Below are 20,158 nucleotides of genomic sequence, written 5' to 3' on the forward strand. Positions count from 1 at the left end.
TCTGGTACCAGATAGGCCACATAAGTCACATGGTACATGAGGGGCCCTATTACAGATGGATATTTATGACGTGGTGAGTGCATAGTAGAACTTATAAGACACAACTCTAGAAAATTCCTGGCTAAGGTGAGAAAAGGGAGAAATTTCACCTTTTTATATTTGCTGAGATGTGGTCAATACAGATATACAGTACAAAAATAAAGATTAGTTTCAAATCTTTGTTGCTTCACTTTTTTTGTGTTTTCGCTCTATAAAAAGATCACAATGCACCTTGTATACTCATTGCAGCACGAGTCAGTGTCGGTCTCGATATGAATCTATAAAAAATAAGAGTACAGGACAGAATGTGAGGTTGGAAGACAGGAGTCGTACGAGATTATCCAGGATTTTAAACCAACAGGCCCATCGCCGCATGTTGACTCTGGAAAGCAATGACTGGTCGTAAGAAGAGAGTCCTGTAGATTGTGCTCTTTGGGGTCATTCGTCCTTTTCAACAAAGACTTCTCCGTGCAGAACTTTTCTTCTTTGACGAAGCATGTGAAAATACAGCTGGGGAAACACTGGAATGAAAAATTGTAAAAAATTGTTCAATATATATATTTTTTTTGACTGGAACATGTTACATAGCCAACATCTGTCTCTAAAAGCAGCGACTGGAATTAGCTCTGATCGCTGCTGTTAACTATTTAGATGCTTCTGTCAATCACTAACATGCACTAGCACCGCAAGCCACAAGCTCCCTTGGTCTCCTCCGAGATCGTGTCACTGCCTAAGTCCCCTGTAACTGCCATCTCCCCCCTGCGAAGCTCAGAAGAACTGCAATTACACTATATACTGCAGTCCCACAGTATTGCAGTGTATAGTGAGTTGAACTTTTTCAAAATTTTTTTTACTTTTATTTTTTAGTCTCCTTAACCAGTGATCAAAATGATCACTGATTAAGGAGACTAAAAAATAAAGTAAAAAAATTTTTGAAAAAAGTTCAAATCACTCCTTTTCCCATTCAAAAAATAAAGAAATAAAAAATTGAAAAGAAAAATAATACATATTTAGTATTGTCATTGTCCGATAAAGTCCGATCTACTAAAATATAAAGTTATTTAGTCCGTATGTTAGACAGGGAAAAAAAACTATTGAAACACCAGAATTGGCATTTTTTTCTAGCACCACAATTAAAAAAATAACAAAAAGCAAAAAAAAAGTCCTATGCATCCCATAGTCGTATCAATAAAAATGTCAGCTCAACGTGCAAAAAATGAAGCCCCCACACCGCTCCATGAACGGGAAGATAACAAAGTCTCTGAAAATGGCAACACAAAGAAAACTTTTTTTTATTAAAGGTCATGAAGTTTTTTAACTCCTAAAATATATATAAAAAAACTTTATAAGTTTGGTATCGCCGTATTCGTACTGACCTGGAGCATCATATTCCCAGGTAAATTTTACCACACAGTGAACGCCGTAAAAACAAAACCCAAAGGCGGAATTGCGTTGTTTTTTTTCACCCTTTAAACTCACTTGGAACTTTTTTCCTGTTTCTTAGTACATTTTATGGTGTCATTCAAAACTACAACTCAACCTGCAGAAAACAAGTCTTTATATAGCTATAGTGATGGAAAAAATAAAGAAGTCATGGCTCTTGGAAGAACAACAAAAAACGAAAATGTCAAAATGAAAGCTGGCGGCGTCATGAAGGGGTTAATGCGGCATCCAATAATCCAGGATGTCTGATCATTTGCCTTTCGTTTCCGCCATAGAACAGTGAACCAGAGATAATTCCCAGTCCTGGTGACAAGCTGATCTCAGGGGTCCCAGCTGTTTTTTCCCTCTGCATTTAGCTGGCACGTAAATGAAAATGAAGCATGTCCAAAATGGCTGATAACATAAAGCAATAGTTGACTACACTCAAAAAAATGCAAGAATTTTAAGTATAATTAAATGAAGACAGGTCAGATTTTGGAGTGACTTACGTGGTACGTAAAAACACATGACAGCGATGAGAAAGTAGTAGTAGTCGAACGACACGTTGTACTTGTTTGGAAGCCGCAGCGAGTACATGGCCGTCTTCCGCACATACGGTAAAGCAGCATAAATTGTTAAGAGTTCACCAGCTACGCCGAGAGGATACAATACAATAAATAAATTATACCTGCGGTGGGAAAATGAATCAGAGAAGAGCATTAGAGCCGACTACATCCCACATAATAGTCATGAGAGCGCGCACAGGACACATGCAGAGTAATGCACAGGAAGCCATTCTTTTCCATTTCCATTCATACAATGCACTTCAAGCAAAGCTGTTCATTGATTTTGCTTCAGATTCCATTTGTTCCATGGTCTCCTATTATAGACGTGGTGGGATTGTGACGGAAGAGCGATCTCGTATCATTAGCCTCCGATGTATAACACATGTACCATAATGGCAACATTTGTAGTTTTTGCTTTGCAGCTGCCTAGAGATTGTCAGCGTCAGAGAAAACCGCTGCAGCTGTCAGTATTTGGGTGGAGAAAAGGGTCCATAAATATGGTGCCCGCTTCTACATTTTCTGGAATGCTTGTACAGTCACTTTAACCAAGGATGTACGTACCACCTAGAGGCTGATGTTTGAGGTCCCAGCCTGGGTCGAAGTCATCACTGATTTAACCCTTCTCTGCAGGTCAGAAAACAGTGGGAAATTCGGGTGCTGTGAGACCCTTAAGACACATTGGGGTAAGGCAGGGAAGGAGGACATATAGGCAATTCCAGTATGGCAATCGCTCTTGGCTTAGAGCAGGGGCACCGGGCAATAGAAGAGCAAGGTTGTAGTAACACCACTGTTGGCTCTACAATGTGTCCTTCCTTACCGAATCCTTTTAGCTCAAAATAACCCAAGATGCGTGACACGCGATGAACAGATTTGAAAAAAGTAAGGAGTCATTTGAGCCATATGTGTGTGTCATCTTAAATGTCTCTCTATTTATTTTAATATACTTTTTCTAATATGGTTTAATTAAAAAGTCCCTACCCTTCCCTCTCTAACTTAACTGCTTAATTTTATTGTTTTTACCTATTTTTGTTTTGATGAGCTTCGTTTGAGAATCCCCAATGCATGCTGCGGCACTCAAGCGAAACGTCATCAGGGGGAAGAGGCTTCGGTCACGGAAGCAGCCTGTGTCCCCTCCCAGAGATTAAGCATCATCAGTGATGTCTGTTTCAGGGGCTGGGCTAGTCCCTGCTCTACTGAGCGTGCACAGGTTGTCAAATCTGACGTATCCTCAGTACGAGCTCCCTTCTTACTGTGCAATATTCTTCTCAGTGCACAGTGACAGTGCGCTCCCTTGCTGGTTATAATTAGAAGTGATGAGCCAGTAAGAAAGTGCACTGTCAGTGCACATTGTAAGGAGAGGACGCGGCGAGCAGAGACCAGCCTCGTTCCCGAAACCAACGTCACTGAATATATGTGGGAATTGAAAAAAAATAGGTAAAACAAATAAAATAAAGCAGTTAGATTAGAAAGGAAAGGGTAGGAACTTTTTAATAAAACCATATTAGAAAAACTATTATATTGTTAAAATAAATAGTGAGACATTTATGAAGAAAATCAATATTAGTTTCGGATCACCTCTTTAATGCCATATGTGCCTCTCAGGAGTTATTTATGCTGTGTCTACCAGGAGTTATTTATGCTGTATGTATCTGTAAGGAATTATTTATTCTATATGTGTCTATAAGGAGTTATTTCTGCTCTACCTGTCTGTCAAGAGTTATTTGTTCTATATGTGTCTGTCAGTAGTTATTTTGTGTATGTAATTTATTATGTATACTACATGTGTCTAACAGGAGTTATTTTTGCTATATGTACCAGTCAGGAGTTAGTTATTCTATATGTGCCCCTCAAGAGTTGTATTTATGCTATATTTCTATGTGTGACAATGTATCAAATTTGTATAATGACAAATTGGAGTTTCTTGAATAAATGTGTGAAAAGATATTGGAAACAATCAGCATTAGAAAATAGAGTTTTAAAGTTTTTAGATCTATTTTAGATTGAAGGGAAAAATGTGTTCAGGGTGGACATACCCTTTAAAGAGAACTCAAGGGAACAAGAGACAAGAATCTGCAGAGATTTGAGAAAAGGACCTGATGGCAATTTTCACATAAAATCTATAATCATGTCAGCTCCGATCGTAACTGAACGAAGATGAAAACATTTCACTTTTCCTGCAGAGCCATTATGCCGACATGTCTCCGGCCCCCTGGTGGACTGCGCTTTACCCCACAGTGAATGATAAGACAGATTTAGAATATAGGTCAACATTTCTCAGCTTGCAGTTTGTTATTAGGGGAAGACGGAAATCTCTTTCCTGAATCGGAGGCATCAACATTGTTTGCACTCAGTTATAAAGGTTTTCTAATTCTTTCCTTAACCGGGGAATAATCTAGTCAGGGTCAATAATTTTAAGCTCTTGGGTCTTGGTTTATAACATTTGCCTGGGACACTGATTCCATCTTTATGTCTCGTAATTATCTCCCTGTTATATGCAGTGACTGACAACACAGATATTGAACATGTCAGAAGGGGTGTTGCTATAGGATTTTCAGAAGGGACCGGACCGCTCATCTGGAAACTCTTACATATATCTGATGGACCGTTCCACTCCAGTATCTACGTTCTCAGGCAGCCACCGGCTCCCTTCTCCGCTAGTCAGGCCGGCAGCTTGCCAGAGGACAGGGTCACATAGCAGACATCAGGAGGTGCATCACACCAGGTGAATATAATTTGTTAGTTTTTTTTTTTTTCATCAAATTATTTTCATTGAGTTTTTCAAGATTATAAAGTCAAACATTTAAACCAGGGATAATAAAACAAAGGAATTAACTGGGTAAAAGAAAAAAAAGGTTTTTTTTTTAACCCCTTTTCACGGCCCTTTGTTTTTTTATGCTTTGGGATCAGTTTGAGTATTTTAGATCAAATTTTATTCGTGCCACATTGAATCTGCTGACTGAATAGAGCAAATCCATCCAAAAAAAGCTAAATTTTGGGAGATTTGCTCATTGCTAGAGACTATAGAATTACTTGGATACTGGCCCTTTGTATTTTGTACATTTAATATACAGGCCAGCTCTCTCAGATTGTGCAGAAGGCTCCTGGAAAAGAGGGTAGATCTCTCGACCTCCTGGAGGAAGTCAGGAGCCAAGACAGACAAAGGGAGAATTTTATTTTTATTTTTTTTACTCACTTATATAGCACTATTAATTCCACAGCGCTTTACAGACTTTATCATCACTGTCCCCATTGGGGCTCACAATCTACATTCCCAATCAGTATGTCTTTGAAATGTGGGAGGAAACCGGAGAACCCGGAGGAAACCCACGCAAACACGGGGAGAACATACAAACTCCTTGCAGATGTTGTCCTTGGTGGTATGGCCATATTTATGCATTGAAACCGCTCTAACCTCCGTTACCTACAATGTGACAGATTTTGTCAGATTAATTACAATGTCGGAGATTATTGATGATTGTTTCAGCTCATTTGCATGCAGCAATCATCTTTAAATTTGATTATAATAAATTGTATATTTATTACGATACCGCAACCATTGCTGCTCCAGAAAAATGTTGACAGGTGGTCCAGGATCCTGCTAAAGCCATAGACCTTGTGATTATTCATCTATGTTGAACTGATCCACGGGTCCATTCTATTCTTCTGCAGTCACACAGAGCGACTCTAGACTTTTCAATTTAGACCGGACAACCCCTTTAAGGCCCAATTCAGAAAACAGATGGATTTTTAATGTTTGGTCAGTGTATCTGTTTTTACCATGAGCAATTTCCTTGTATTCCAAAAAAAAAAAGAAAAAATTGCAAATCTTCCTCTACAAATAACAATGTTAATCATTCACTGACCCCATCCGTGTTCTGTCCGTGATTTTCACGGACCCATAAACTTGTATAGGAAATTTTAATACGTCACTTTGGATCAAAAACGGACATGTCTCACAGTTCGCAAAAAGAAAAGAAGACACTGACATATGAACAGCACCATTCTCTATCCAACAAAAACAAGGATAGAACACATATGTGAAAAATCAAAGTCTGAATGATGCCTAAAAATGTTTTTTTCTTTTTTTTTGTGTGTGTGTGTGTGTTATTTTTTTCATTTATTTTCCCATAGGCTTCTCTACAGGAAAAATATGAAATGAAAAAAAAAAAAAAGTGATTATGCAAGAAAAAGAAAAAAATACATGAAAATCATGATGTTCTTTATAAGCCAGAAAAGTCTTATACAAAAATCTAACAGAAAAAACAACACACACAAAAAAAAAGCGCTGGAGGGAACACGACATAATTGATTTATAAATAGAGGAAAGTGCAATCTGGTGCGGTGAAGAATGAAGTGACAATATGTCAGTAGATGAATGTGTGATTCCTTCAATCTGTCCCGTTCTCATAAGATGACATTACAAGCCTGCGAACAGAACCATCCGAGCCCAAGGCCATCTGCGAGCACACAGAACCAAGCCATGCAGAAAACGCCGGCACCGAGCACGCTGCCCACCTGGCCCATTTAATGAAGTACGGCAAGTGATGGAGAAGATTAAACGTGTAGTAGGAATATCGAGTGATCTCGGTCACAGTCCACACCACCAGGAAGAGAAGGACGCTCTCCTCATTCTGGATCTTAAAAAAAAAAAAAGCATGAAAAAATATAAACAGCATCAACTACACAAGATTATAGTAATATATGTCACATGTAAGTCATAGATACATCACATTAAAGTGGCCAAAGTCTGAGATTACTGTTGACTAAAAGGGTTGTCCAGAGGGAAAAAAAATAATTCAAATGGGCTCAGATGAGTTGAAAAAAAAAAAATAAAAAAAATAAAAAATTTCCCAGGACGGTTTACGAAAAATCGGTCCAATCCTAGCCTATTCTCCACTTTTATCAGGGCTTCTGTATATACACTTTTTTAAGCGTACTTTTTTCCTATAGAGCTTTGCCAATAAGATTGCACACTTGACTAGTCTTCTTGGAACAGTCAATACTTCCCGAAAAAAAAAAACACTTTAAGAAAATGGTTATTTAAAACAAAACATTTTTTTTACATTTTGTACTTTTTATTGCATTTTTGAAGTTCTATAAAAAAAAAAGTTTATGAGAAAATATGAAATGAAATGTTATTATTAAAAAATTTATAAAAAAAAACCACTAAAAATGCAACCAAAAGTATACCATTGAGACTCTTTCCATCACTGCCACAACCGCTGCACATTATTCCAACCAGTGAACCTGCACTGCTTTACTATTATCGCCATTTAATAAGCAAAATGTGCAAAAATATGAGATAGATTGAAAATATATAATAGATAAATAGAGAGATAGATATAGATAGATAATAGATAGATATGATGATATGATGATAGATATGAGGATGGATAGATAATAGATGGATAGATAGATAATGATAGATATGGGATAGATAGATAGATAGATAGATAGATAGATAATAGATAGATAGATAGATAGATATGAGATAGATAGATAGATAGATATGGGATAGATAGATAGATAATAGATAGATGGATAGATAGATAGATAGATAATGATAGATAGATAATGATAGATAGATAGATAGATAATAGATAGATAGATAGATAGATAGATAATAGATAGATAGATAGATATGGGATAGATAGATAATAGATAGATAGATAGATAATAGATAGATAGATAGATAGATAATAGATAGATATATGGATAGATAGATAATAGATAGATAGATAGATAGATATGAGATAGATAGATAGATAGATAGATAATGATAGATAGATAATGATAGATAGATAGATAATAGATAGATAGATAGATAATAGATAGATAGATATGAGATAGATAGATAGATAGATATGAGATAGATAGATAGATAGATAGATAATGATAGATAGATAATGATAGATAGATAGATAGATAATAGATAGATAGATAGATAATAGATAGATAGATAGATAATAGATAGATAGATAGATAGATAGATAGATAATAGATAGATTTGGTAGAGATTACACATGAGCTGACGTCTAATCTGGCATTTGTGTGACAATGCTGCCCTCTAATGGTAATATTTAACATTGCAGCATAGAGCATCGCTTGCTGTTTGAGGACAGTTTCTTACTATTAAAGGGGCTGTCCATTACTCGGTCAAGCTCTTCTCAATTACTATATTCCCCCATATAAAATAAAAACAGCCTCTACTCACCTCTGGAGCTGTTCCAGCAATGTCAGTGCCGGGCTCCCAGGACTTGAGTGACGCTGTTTGTCATGTGAGCCCTGCAGCCAATCAGCGGCTGCTAACAGCCATCTGGAGGAAGTCAGAAAGAAGCTCTCACTCCTTCAGGATGTCAGTTTCATCCAAAGGAAATAAGAATGGGGCGGCTGATTGACTTTAAGGTTCACGTGGCATAACAACGTAACGGTGCCGGCATCAGAGGCCAATATAGGCTTCTTTTTAAATGGGGGAATATAATATAATGAGTAGCAGACAACACCACATGCCACTTATAAGATGTGCTGAATTCAATAAGTGGTGTGCGCCTGTTAATAAATTCAGTGCCTTATACTATATCATGACTGGTGTGAATCAGCCCCGTGGTGCCCCCATATTACATTACATTTCTCCACATTGAACCTCATCTGCCACTTGGATGCCCAAACACTTAGTTTGTCAGCCATAGACCGCACTATACTACATAATTTAATGTTTGTGGTTTAAAAAAATATCTTATCTTTCTTTTTTTTTGAGTCATGAGGATTAAGGTTTTAACATATATTATTTTATTTTACTAATTTTATTTAAATAAAATTATTAAATCTTAAAAATGTTTGGGATTGCAACTTTTTTCTTAAACTATTCCAGACTAGTCCATTATGGGGACTAAAATAAAAAGTGTAAAGTAAATAAAAAAAAATAAAAATAATTATATATATACCATAAAAATTAAAGAAATTATGTTTTCTTTTTTAAATATGATGGCTTTTATGGCACAAAAAAAATGAAAAATCACCTTCTAATGAAGGGAAAATAAATAACTAGTTAATATTTTATATGCATTTATTTAATTTAAAAGTGGCTTAGTCGGAGTGCCCGCTCATAGGGTTTGTATCTCAGGGATATATAACGAGTGCAGCTTTCTGCAGTATCCCCAGAGACATCTGGAAGCGAGCCCAGGAGCTCAAAGAAGGAACTCCGCTTCATCTCCAGCAGCCTCGTCGGCACATATCTGCCTTCCCGCCAGGAGAAGCTCCAAGAACTACGAGCTTCAAAAAAAAAAAAAGTAACCTCCGGTGCCAACCCAACCCAGGGATCGATTATGGACGGGTTTATTTAGAAAACATGAATCATACAAGGCAACGTTTAATGTTCAGGCCAAATAGCTGAAAATTACAGATCAGCAGAACAGAAATCGGAGCACATTGTATCTCCGATTTCTGTCAATGTTAGGGTGAATTAACCCCTTCATGGACAGACAATATATTTTTCTTTAAAAAAATTAATTTTGCCCTTCTGTTTTATTGTTTCTATTTCTTTAAGAGTCAGAATTTATTTTTTATTTTTCCATCGACAGGGACATATGAGGGTTTGGGTATTTTTTTTTTTTTGCCAAACGAGTAGGAATTTTGAATTAAACCATTCATTTTACCATATAATGTACTTAAAAAAGGGAAAAAAATAAGTAAGGTAAGGTGGTAAAAAAAAAGGGGAAAACAACTAAGTAAGATGAGGTGGTAAAAAAAAGGGAAAACAATTAAGTAAGGTGAGGTGGGAAAAAACCTCCGCAGGGGATGCATTTAAAGAGAACTTTTCACTAGATTTCTTTATAGAAATGGCATATCATCTCCAATTGCCGCTGCTCCACTGATTCTAGAACAGTTTTTCTTTTCCTTCTGTGCCCCTCCATTCCAAAGTTATGCCCAAAGTAATAAAGATGTCAATTTTCCCTTCAGCTAACTGGGCGTGTACCAGAGAACTTCTCTGTGGGTGTTTGCTTTTTCTCCTCTGATGCTGGCCAATCAAAACATGGCCACACCCACAGGGTAAACGCCCAGTTTGCGCCATTATTACCTACGGGCATAACTTTGGAACAGAGATTCGCAGAATAAAAAGAAAAACTGTTCCAGAATCAGTGGAACTGCACAAATTGGAGGAGGAAGTCTGTTTGAATTTAAAAAAATAGTGAAACTTCCCTTTAAGTCCTACCTTGATCCATCTTGGAAGGCCCACAAAAAAGCCCCTTTGGGATAGTTGCATCATGGGAAAATCATGTGAAAAACTTGACCAGATGGGAGACATGCATATGAATACTAAGACACATTTACTAATGCTAACCCTGTCGAATATATAGACAATGTAGATTTAGACTAGACAGTCTGAACAGGCACCAAATATATCACTGTGACTTGTGCTGGATGTTACATTTGGACACTTTTTTCTAATTTTATACCATCTCTTGGTGGGTTTATATTTAGACCTATAGTGGGGGGCGCATTTTAAAGTGAGCCTACCACATTCATTTTTAAGTTGATGTAGTCATGATTTTTGCTTGGACAAGTTTTATTTTTTAATGGTACATACAGTATGTGTTGAAAAACTTTTATTATTGTTTTATAGAGGGATTTAAAAAGAAACAATTCTGCCATTTTTTTTCTAGCGTTCACCGTTCAAGATAAGTGATGTGCTAACTTTATTTTACGGATTATTACGAGTTAAGCAATTCCAAAGGTATATTTATTTATTTTACTCAACTATATAGCACCATTAATTCCACAGCGCTTTACAGACATCATCATCACTGTCCCCATCGGGGCTCACAATCTACATTCCCTATCAGTATGTCTTTGGAGCGTGGGAGGAAACCAGAGAACCCGGAGGAAACCCACGCAAACACGGGGAGAACATACAAACTCCTTGCAGATGTATATATATGTTTTTTACAACTTTTGTCCAATAAAATTTGTTTTTAGAAAAAAACAAAAACAATAAAACACATTTGTTTTTATTTCTCCATCTTCTGTAATCCACAATATTTTTATTTTTCTGTCGACGGCGCTTTATGAGGGCTTATTTTTTGAGGGATTACTTGACATAGTGAACCTCACAGAGAAAAGAAAAATGGCAAAAACCCAGCAACCGCAAAAATCTTTAAACATCACGTTTATTGTATATATTAAAATAAAAAGGGGAGAATTTAAAAAAAAAAACATTAGTGCTAAAGTCGACGCGTTTTGAGCTGTACAAGCTCTTATTCCTTGTACAGCTCGAAACGCGTCCACATGTGAACGCAGCTTAAGTATGAAATTTCACACCCACCTGCTTAATGCTGTTGGTAATTAACCAGACCATGAAGATTCTGGAACTGACTTGGACCCCAGTTACTAGCACCGAAGTACGCACTATTCCTTAAAATGAAAAGCAAAACAAAGACAGAAGTTATGAAATCAGGTTAAAGAAATATTCTGGGAAAGTTCCATAATCGGAAAAATTCCCCCATTCATAGATAAAAAATATCATAGAGGCTCACGTAGTATATCTACAAGCCTCAGTTTCCCCATTAAAGGGTTGTTCCCATATTCATAGATATTGCCCCACAGGACTTAAATAGAAGCAATTTTGCAATTTACTGCTTATTAAAAATTGTTACCGTTCTTAAGATATTAACACTTTTCTTTCGCTTACAGCTCATTGCCTTGGAGACCGACCACCATTGCTAGATAGCGGAACATGCGCTGAGCTTACAAGCTCTTTTCTATTGGGCTTGTACTCACTTTGATGAAGCTTTCGGGGATCACTACAGTGCGCTGTTACCTCTTAAACCTGGCTAGCTTCAGTGCAGTGCTTACAAGCTAGACAGCAGCGGTGGTCGGTCTCCTAAGCAACGAGCTGTAACCAAAAGAAAAAAAAGTGTTAATATCTCGAGAACGGCTGCGAATTTTAATAAGTAGTAAATTGCAAAAGTACAAGCACTGTCCAACAATATCCATCTATAAAGGTGGGAATATCCCTTTAATGACTTAAAGGGCTTGTCCACCCATATGATTTTAATCACGTATCCTCAAAATAGGTCATCAATATCAGGTGTCGGATCCCCATCCATCTTCCAATGGCAGATTTTGGGTAAAACAAATGATTGGGCGTGTTGGATTTCAATATGCTCTATCCTTTTGTTCTGCAGAGAGAAAAGCCTTTACCAGACATTTTGGTTTTTGCCTCTCTTCGCCTTGAAATAAACATGCACGTCCTGGCCAGACATGTGTGCAGTTGGATCCGATATTTGGTCCGCATTTGGCCATGCAAGTCAATGAGTTCTTGGGAGACATTGTACTGCACTCGGATGACATCTGAGTGCTGTCCGATTTCCAAACACTGATACAATGGAGAAGATGGAAACATTTTTTTATCCATCTCCTCATCCGAGAGAATTGGAACACACTATGACCACATTGTGATTAGAGCATGATTAGCATAATCGACCCGATTCTCTCGGACGAGAGAAAATACAGTCATGTGACCCTAGCCTAAGTATATTTTGGGGGGGACGTTGCAAAATAGAAAATAATATACTCACCAAGTGCGCAGTGAACCAACTGAAATAGAGAATAAGAAATAAATCAGATCCGATAATAATCATAATATAATAATAGAATACACATAGAAGGATGACACTAAGGCCCTTAACAGTACGCGGGAGTAAGATGTTCCCAATGTCGTGCCATGCGCCACTGAAAGAGACATATTCCAGTCAGGGATTGGATTGTCACTTTTGTGGTGTCAATTATTATACATCGGGGGCGAAGGGCCGGATGTTATACATTGGGGGTAGGGGACGGATGTTATACATTGGGGGCTAGGGGACGGATGTTATACATCAGGAGTGAGAGGTCGGATGTTATATACCGGGGGAGAGGGGCCGGATGTTATACACCGGGGGCGAGAGACTGGATGTTATACTCCAAGGAGCAATGGGGTGAGGGGCCTGTTGTTATACACCAGGGAGCAATGGGGTGAGGGGCCGGATGTTATACACCAGGGAGCAATGGGGTGAGGGGCCGGATGTTATATACCGGGGGAGAGGGGCCGGTTGTTATACACCGGGGGCGAGAGACTGGATGTTATACTCCAAGGAGCAATGGGGTGAGGGGCCGGATGTTATACACCAGGGAGCAATGGGGTGAGGGGCCGGATGTTATACACCAGGGAGCAATGGGGTGAGGGGCCGGATGTTATATACCGGGGAGAGGGGCCGGTTGTTATACACCGGGGGCGAGAGACTGGATGTTATACTCCAAGGAGCAATGGGGTGAGGGGCCGGATGTTATACACCAGGGAGCAATGGGGTGAGGGGCCGGATGTTATACACCGGAGAGTGAGGGGCCAGATGTTATACACTGGGGGCGAGGGGTTGAATGTTATATACCGGGGGAGAGGGGCCGTATGTTATACACCGGAGAGTGAGGGGCCAGATGTTATACACCGGGGCCAAGGAGTTGGATGTTATACACCGGGGGCGAGGGGACGGATGTTATACATCAGGAGTGAGGGGTTGGATGTTATATACCAGGGGAGAGGGGCCGGATGTTATACACCGGAGGTGAGGGGTTGAATGTTATACACCGGGGAGCAATGGAGTGAAGGGTCAGATGTTATACACCGGGGGAGAGGGGTTGAATGTTATACACCGGGGAGCAATGGAGTGAGGGGCCGGATGTTATACACAGGAGTCGAAGGGCTGGATGTTATACACCGGGGGCGAGGGGCCGGATGTTATACCCTGGGGGCGAAGGGCCGGATGTTATACACCGGGGGGCGAGGGGGAACGGATGTTATATACCAGGGGAGAGTGCCGGATGTTATAACCCGGGGGAGAAGGGCCGGATGTTATACACCGGGGAGCGAGGGGTCAGATGTTATATACTGGGGGAGAGGGCCGGATGTTATACACTGGAGAGTGAGGGGCCAGATGTTATACACCGGGGGCGAGAGGCTGGATGTTATACACCAGGGAGCAATGGGGTGAGCGGCCGGATCTTATACACCAGGGAGCAATGGGGTGAGGGGCCGGATGTTATACACCAGGGAGCAATGGGGTGAGGGGCCGGATGTTATACACCGGAGAGTGAGGGGCCAGATGTTATACACTGGGGGCGAGGGGTTGAATGTTATATACCGGGGGAGAGGGGCCGTATGTTATACATCGGAGAGTGAGGGGCCAGATGTTATACACCGGGGCCAAGGAGTTGGATGTTATACACCGGGGGCGAGGGGACGGATGTTATACATCAGGAGTGAGGGGTTGGATGTTATATACCAGGGGAGAGGGGCCGGATGTTATACACCGGAGGTGAGGGGTTGAATGTTATACACCGGGGAGCAATGGAGTGAAGGGTCAGATGTTATACACCGGGGGAGAGGGGTTGAATGTTATACACCGGGGAGCAATGGAGTGAGGGGCCGGATGTTATACACAGGAGTCGAAGGGCTGGATGTTATACACCGGGGGCGAGGGGCCGGATGTTATACCCTGGGGGCGAAGGGCCGGATGTTATACACCGGGGGGCGAGGGGGAACGGATGTTATATACCAGGGGAGAGTGCCGGATGTTATAACCCGGGGGAGAAGGGCCGGATGTTATACACCGGGGAGCGAGGGGTCAGATGTTATATACTGGGGGAGAGGGCCGGATGTTATACACTGGAGAGTGAGGGGCCAGATGTTATACACCGGGGGCGAGAGGCTGGATGTTATACACCAGGGAGCAATGGGGTGAGCGGCCGGATCTTATACACCAGGGAGCAATGGGGTGAGGGGCCGGATGTTATACACCAGGAGTGAGGGGTCAGATGTTATATACCGGGGGAGAGGGGCCGGATGTTATACACCGGAGAGTGAGGGGCCAGATGTTATACACCGGGGGAAAGGAGTTGGATGTTATACACCGGGGGCGAGGGGATGGATGTTATACATCAGGAGTGAGGGGTTGGATGTTATATACCAGGGGAGAGGGGCCGGATGTTATACACCGGGGGGCGAGGGGTTGAATGTTATACACCGGGTATCAATGGAGTGAGGGGCCGGATGTTATACACAGGAGTCGAAGGGCTGGATGTTATACACCGGGGGCGAGGGGCCGGATGTTATATACCGGGGGAGAGGGCCGGATGTTATACCCCGGGGACGAAGGGCCGGATGTTATACACTGGGGGGCGAGGGGTCAGATGTTATACACCGGGGGAGAGGGCCGGATGTTATACACTGGAGAGTGAGGGGCCAGATGTTATTCACCGGGGGCGAGAGGCTGGATGTTATACACCAGGGAGCAATGGGGTGAGGGGCCGGATGTTATATACCAGGGAGCAATGGGGTGAGGGGCCGGATGTTATACACCAGGAGTGAGGGGTCAGATGTTATATACTGGGGGAGAGGGGCCGGATGTTATACACCGGAGAGTGAGGGGCCAGATGTTATACACTGGGGGCGAGGGGTTGGATGTTATATACCGGGGGAGAGGGGCCGTATGTTATACACCGGAGAGTGAGGGGCCAGATGTTATACACCGGGGCAAGGAGTTGGATGCTATACACGGGGGGCGAGGAGTTGGATGTTATACATCGGGAGCGAGGAGTTGGATGTTTTACACTAGGGGCGAGGGGCCGGATGTTATACACCAGGAGTGAGGGGTTGGATGTTATATACCAGGGGAGAGGGGCCGGATGTTATACACCGGGGGCGAGGAGTTGGATGTTTTACACTGGGGGCGAGGGGACGGATGTTATACATCAGGAGTGAGGGCTTGGATGTTATATACCAGGGGAGAGGGGCCGAATGTTATACACTGGAGAGTGAAGGGTCAGATGTTATACACCGGAGGTGAGGGGTTGAATGTTATACACCGGGGAGCAATGTAGTGAGGGGCCGGATGTGATACACAGGAGTAAAAGGGCTGGATGTTATACACCGGGGGCGAGGGGCCGGTTGTTATACACCGGGGGCGAAGGGCCGGATGTTATACACCGGGGGACGAGAGGGAACGGAAGTTGTATACCGGGGGAGAAGGCCGGATGTTATACCCCGGGGGCGAAGGGCCGGATGTTATACACCGGGGAGCGAGGTGTCGGATGTCATACACCGGGGTGCGAGAGGTCAGACGTTATATACCAGGCGAGAGGGCCGGATGTTATATACTGGAGTGTGAGGGATTGGATGTTATTGAAGGGGAAGCAATGGAGTGAAGGGCCGGATGTTATACACTGTCGGCAATGGGACTGAATGAGAAACCTGATCAGGTCAGGTATCACACAATGCATACATGTGCGTAACATCAAGCACAGGTCCATGCAATCTCCATAGATGAACACTGGTAGGCCCATATGTCATACTGCAGTGCTCACTGACTGACTTTAAACATGGTAATGTCATAGGATGTCACAAGTCAGTTGATGAAGTTTCCAATATGCCCCTATCGACTAAGGTGCACCATGCCAAGTGTTGGCTGGTCTGCTGTAAGACAACCCATCACTGGACACTGGAGCAGAGGAAATTTGTTCTCTGGGGTCATGAGCAACGTTTCACTACCGGGCCGTCTGATGAATGAATCTACGTTTGGTGAACCCTTGGGATATGCATAGTATGTGGTATTCAGGGTTTGGCCCCTTATTTGTAATGAATGGTAATGACCTTTCACACAACCATATGCTTCCAAGGCCCATAAAGCGTGGGTGGGTGAGTCGGTGTGGAAAAAAAATCAAGTGACTAGACAAAATCCTGATCACAGCCCCATCCAACACTTATGGGACAAAATAATACACTGATTGTGAATGGGCATGATTTCCTACAAACACCTCCAAAATCTTATAGAAAGCCTTCACAGAAGAGTGGAGGTACTGTTATCCTCTGCGGATTTTACCTTTGCATACTTGCAAGTAAAAGCCGCAGTAATTCTACCCCCTATGGACATCTATATTCAATACACCAAGCAAAAGCAAGAGATTTACCTCAAGTAACGCAAATGTCTGGAAAAATTTAAGTGTCTTCTGAATAATCTTGTACAGCCCCTTGTGTGTTCCTTTTTCGATGTAGAAGCGACACATAGCGATGGCAAGGACCAGCCACCTGCAAACATTCAAGTTTCACAAAATTACATTGTTGCAATATTTATTCTTCTCTTTCTATGTGGTGTTACATGATTCTAAAGAACGGCATCCTATCAAGTTGTTAGAGGAACATTGTGGTCAAAACTGATCCAGAGTTGGGCCAAATGCCGAGACTGCGAGGAGGAGCACGACACAAGGACTCTCTCTCCGCACCCTCTGCACTAAGTATCACAATTTTTGTGACATTGTGGCACCCCAGGGGTCTGGTTTCCACAGTAATAGCAATATTACGTCTGAGAGCAGGTGGGAGGTCTCTTGGTCAGGAATCCTATGCATGCCACACCTCCTGCCCAGTCCTGGGAGGGGAAGAACTTCCCCTATATAAAACTGGGGCTGAGGCAGGGTTAGGGAGTTAAGAAGAGGAGTCCCAGACAGAGACATAGTCTGGTCTGGAGAGGAGCAGCTATAGGAAAGAAAGATCAGGAGCTCAGTGGGAGCAGTGCTACAAGGAATCAGGGGCTGGCAGCTGTAGAGCTCGCCCTGATTGAAGAATTATCACCGGACCCGGAGTCCGAGGCTGTGGGGACGAATCCTTACCCAGCAGCAGAAACCGACCGGCAGGGGATTTCAGGTCCTCTGGCCAAGAAACCCGAAGGCACGGTCACACGCGTGGGACCAGCACCGCCGTCGTGGAGCGGAAGCTACCAGAAGGCCCCGAGTCACCGGCCATACGGGTGAGCACCACACGGTACACTCAGGGACGTGGGCTACTTTTACCCACCTCTAGCAAGGTAGTCAGAAGAGTACAATTAGTTGGGGAGGCCTACAACTCTGCCTGGCCAGGGGAAATCCCATCTGCTCAAAGACTGACCAGGCCCCGATCGCTAGCCAGTACTCCGGGAGGGTCTATCTTTATCACCAGTAAAGACCCTGAACTACACCGCATCGTCTCTGAGTGGTTCCTGCTACCCCCATCATCCACGTCGGCTGCCCTGAGGCCATACCCCTCCCGTTGGGGGTTATACCATCTACGCTGCACAATCGTACCACCGGCCTCAGCGGTCTGCCCTGCAGCGGCAGCTCCATAGCTGCATTCAACGGGTGGCGTAGTCGTCCAACATCTACTGCTAATACTCAGCCACACAGTTTGACTCCCTGGGCACGGACCGGGTCACCGCCACGAGACTACTACCCCCGACAGGCCCGACTCCGGGTAGTCCCCGCGTGCGCAACGCTACACCAAGTAGGCCCAGGGGCGCGTCAACTTCACCCAGAAGGTTCCTATAAAATCCTATTTATTCAGAGCCATAACGTCACTTTGGTCACCTGCAGTCAAAGTATCCTAATGTACAAGATAAGTGACATTTTTGGGTACCGTACAGTCATTACCGTTCTTCTGGCGTTTTTCCACTCGTACTTTACAATACTAGTGAAATGAAAAGCTCAAAGGATGCCTGGACGTTTTCTGGAGCGTTTTTACTAGTGGTTTCTTCAACATTCAATAAAGTGAAAAAAAATGACCGGAAAACAAAACCGTCTGAAAAACGCTCAGGAAATTACATCAAAAAACACATTAGTAAGAAAAACTCCAGAGTTTTCTGAAGCGTCTTCTGCTTGAAAAACTGTTTGGATTTTCCTGAGTTTAAAAAAAGTCATGCGCACATAGCAGTAATGTTTTTTTTTTCCACTGCATTGAATAATAAAGAAACCGCTATGGCATTTTTTAAGCGAGAATGATGGCAAAACAATCCAAAAACATCCAGTTGTCTTCTGGGCGTCTTTTGAACTTGTAGAGGGTCTTCCGAGCTGAAAATAGTAGAAGAATGGTCGGGTCACTTCTTTTAACCACTTAGCATTTTTTACAAACTTGAAGTGGTTAAAGCACATTCAAAAGCAAGAATATCTGCATTGCAAGACGTTTTTACACATTCTTTTGAACGTTTTTTGTTTTTTCAGGATTTTTCCGTGGCAGAATCCATCTGAAAAAAAAGTCATTGCCTTCATGTTGAGGAGTTTATGTTGCAGAAACTGAGCAGAAAGTTAAGAGAAAACTCTTCTAATCCTACTCAAAAATGCAAAACTTTGGAGATTCTGCTGTAAGTCTGGGCAGTAACTGATCTCTGACTTCTTCTTCATGTTTAATTCGACAGAAGGTGGTGACAGTGACGCCAGCGCTGATTGGGCACCTGGGTCACGTGTCATCACAACATCACGGGATCCTCAGGGAGAGCAAGTGCTGACACCGCGGGAACGGAGCCGCACGGGAGGTGAGTATAAGCGTTTTTTATTTTATCGGGGCCAAGCGAGGGGTATGACAAGGAGTTATCCAAGTAGTGGACAACTTCTTTTAACAGAGACTCCTATGTTTGGGCCATGGAATCTGCTGCTCTTCAGTGGTACAAGCTGTCAAGGAGAATGGTCCAATGGCCGGGTCAGAACTAGGAGGTTAGTGCAAGGCAAAATTTTAAGTAAGTGTGACATGCAGAAGTAGTGCTGTTGCTTCAAAAGCATCCAGCAACTATTAGAAGTAACACAAGCACAGGAGACAGGAAGTGTTGTGCTCCAGAAGCATCCAGCAACTAGAGGGGTTAACACAGTCACAGGAGAAGGGGAGTGTTTTAGCAGAGCACCAGGGGGATTTTGGGGAAGTTGTTTACTGTCTGGCTGGAGGGAAGACAAAAGGTGGTGTGTTATCTGTATCTCACAGAAAACAAGGGAACAGAAATCATGTCAGGAGGGAAGCTAAACACAGGTCAGATAGACTCCCTGAGCTAATAGTGTGGAGTATTATCGGGCAGAAAGATAAGGACTGGAAGGAATTGTGTAATGAAGAGTGTTGCTGTAATATCCCTGAATTCCACTGGCAGTGCTTCAGATTAAATTCCACTGTTAAACTGTTGAAAAAGACTCTTGTCAGATGTGTCTGGTCAGCAACTGAATCTATCGTGTGCCTGAGAGAAGCTGCAGCCTATGGTTGCCCCGAGTAATGGTTCCCCCAGGATTCCAAAGAATTCATGAAACCCGTCTCGCCC

At 42.3% G+C, this 20,158-nt stretch overlaps 1 protein-coding gene across 2 annotated transcripts in view; it reads right to left on the reverse strand.

Moving 5' to 3' along the window:
* Positions 1-204: 204 nt before the first annotated feature.
* The window catches only part of HACD1 (3-hydroxyacyl-CoA dehydratase 1), a 48,716-nt gene continuing 28,762 nt past the window's right edge, over positions 205-20,158 (reverse strand). The window contains exons 2-7 of one of the 2 annotated variants that reach the window (XM_073677462.1): positions 17,028-17,145; positions 12,605-12,623; positions 11,350-11,438; positions 6,543-6,664; positions 1,971-2,064; positions 205-560 (exon numbers count right to left, since the gene is read on the reverse strand). In XM_073677462.1, the coding sequence (XP_073533563.1) occupies positions 318-560; positions 1,971-2,064; positions 6,543-6,664; positions 11,350-11,438; positions 12,605-12,623; positions 17,028-17,145 (685 nt within the window). In that variant the 3' untranslated portion in view covers positions 205-317. Of the gene's footprint in view, positions 561-1,970; positions 2,150-6,542; positions 6,665-11,349; positions 11,439-12,604; positions 12,624-17,027; positions 17,146-20,158 lie in introns of both variants that reach the window. The other variant, XM_073677463.1, reaches the window with a different exon arrangement.

Source organism: Phyllobates terribilis, unplaced genomic scaffold, assembly GCF_046119375.1.
Source record: "Phyllobates terribilis strain yellow unplaced genomic scaffold, ASM4611937v1 Scaffold_4__5_contigs__length_816908805, whole genome shotgun sequence".
NCBI classification, from domain to species: Eukaryota; Metazoa; Chordata; class Amphibia; order Anura; family Dendrobatidae; genus Phyllobates; species Phyllobates terribilis.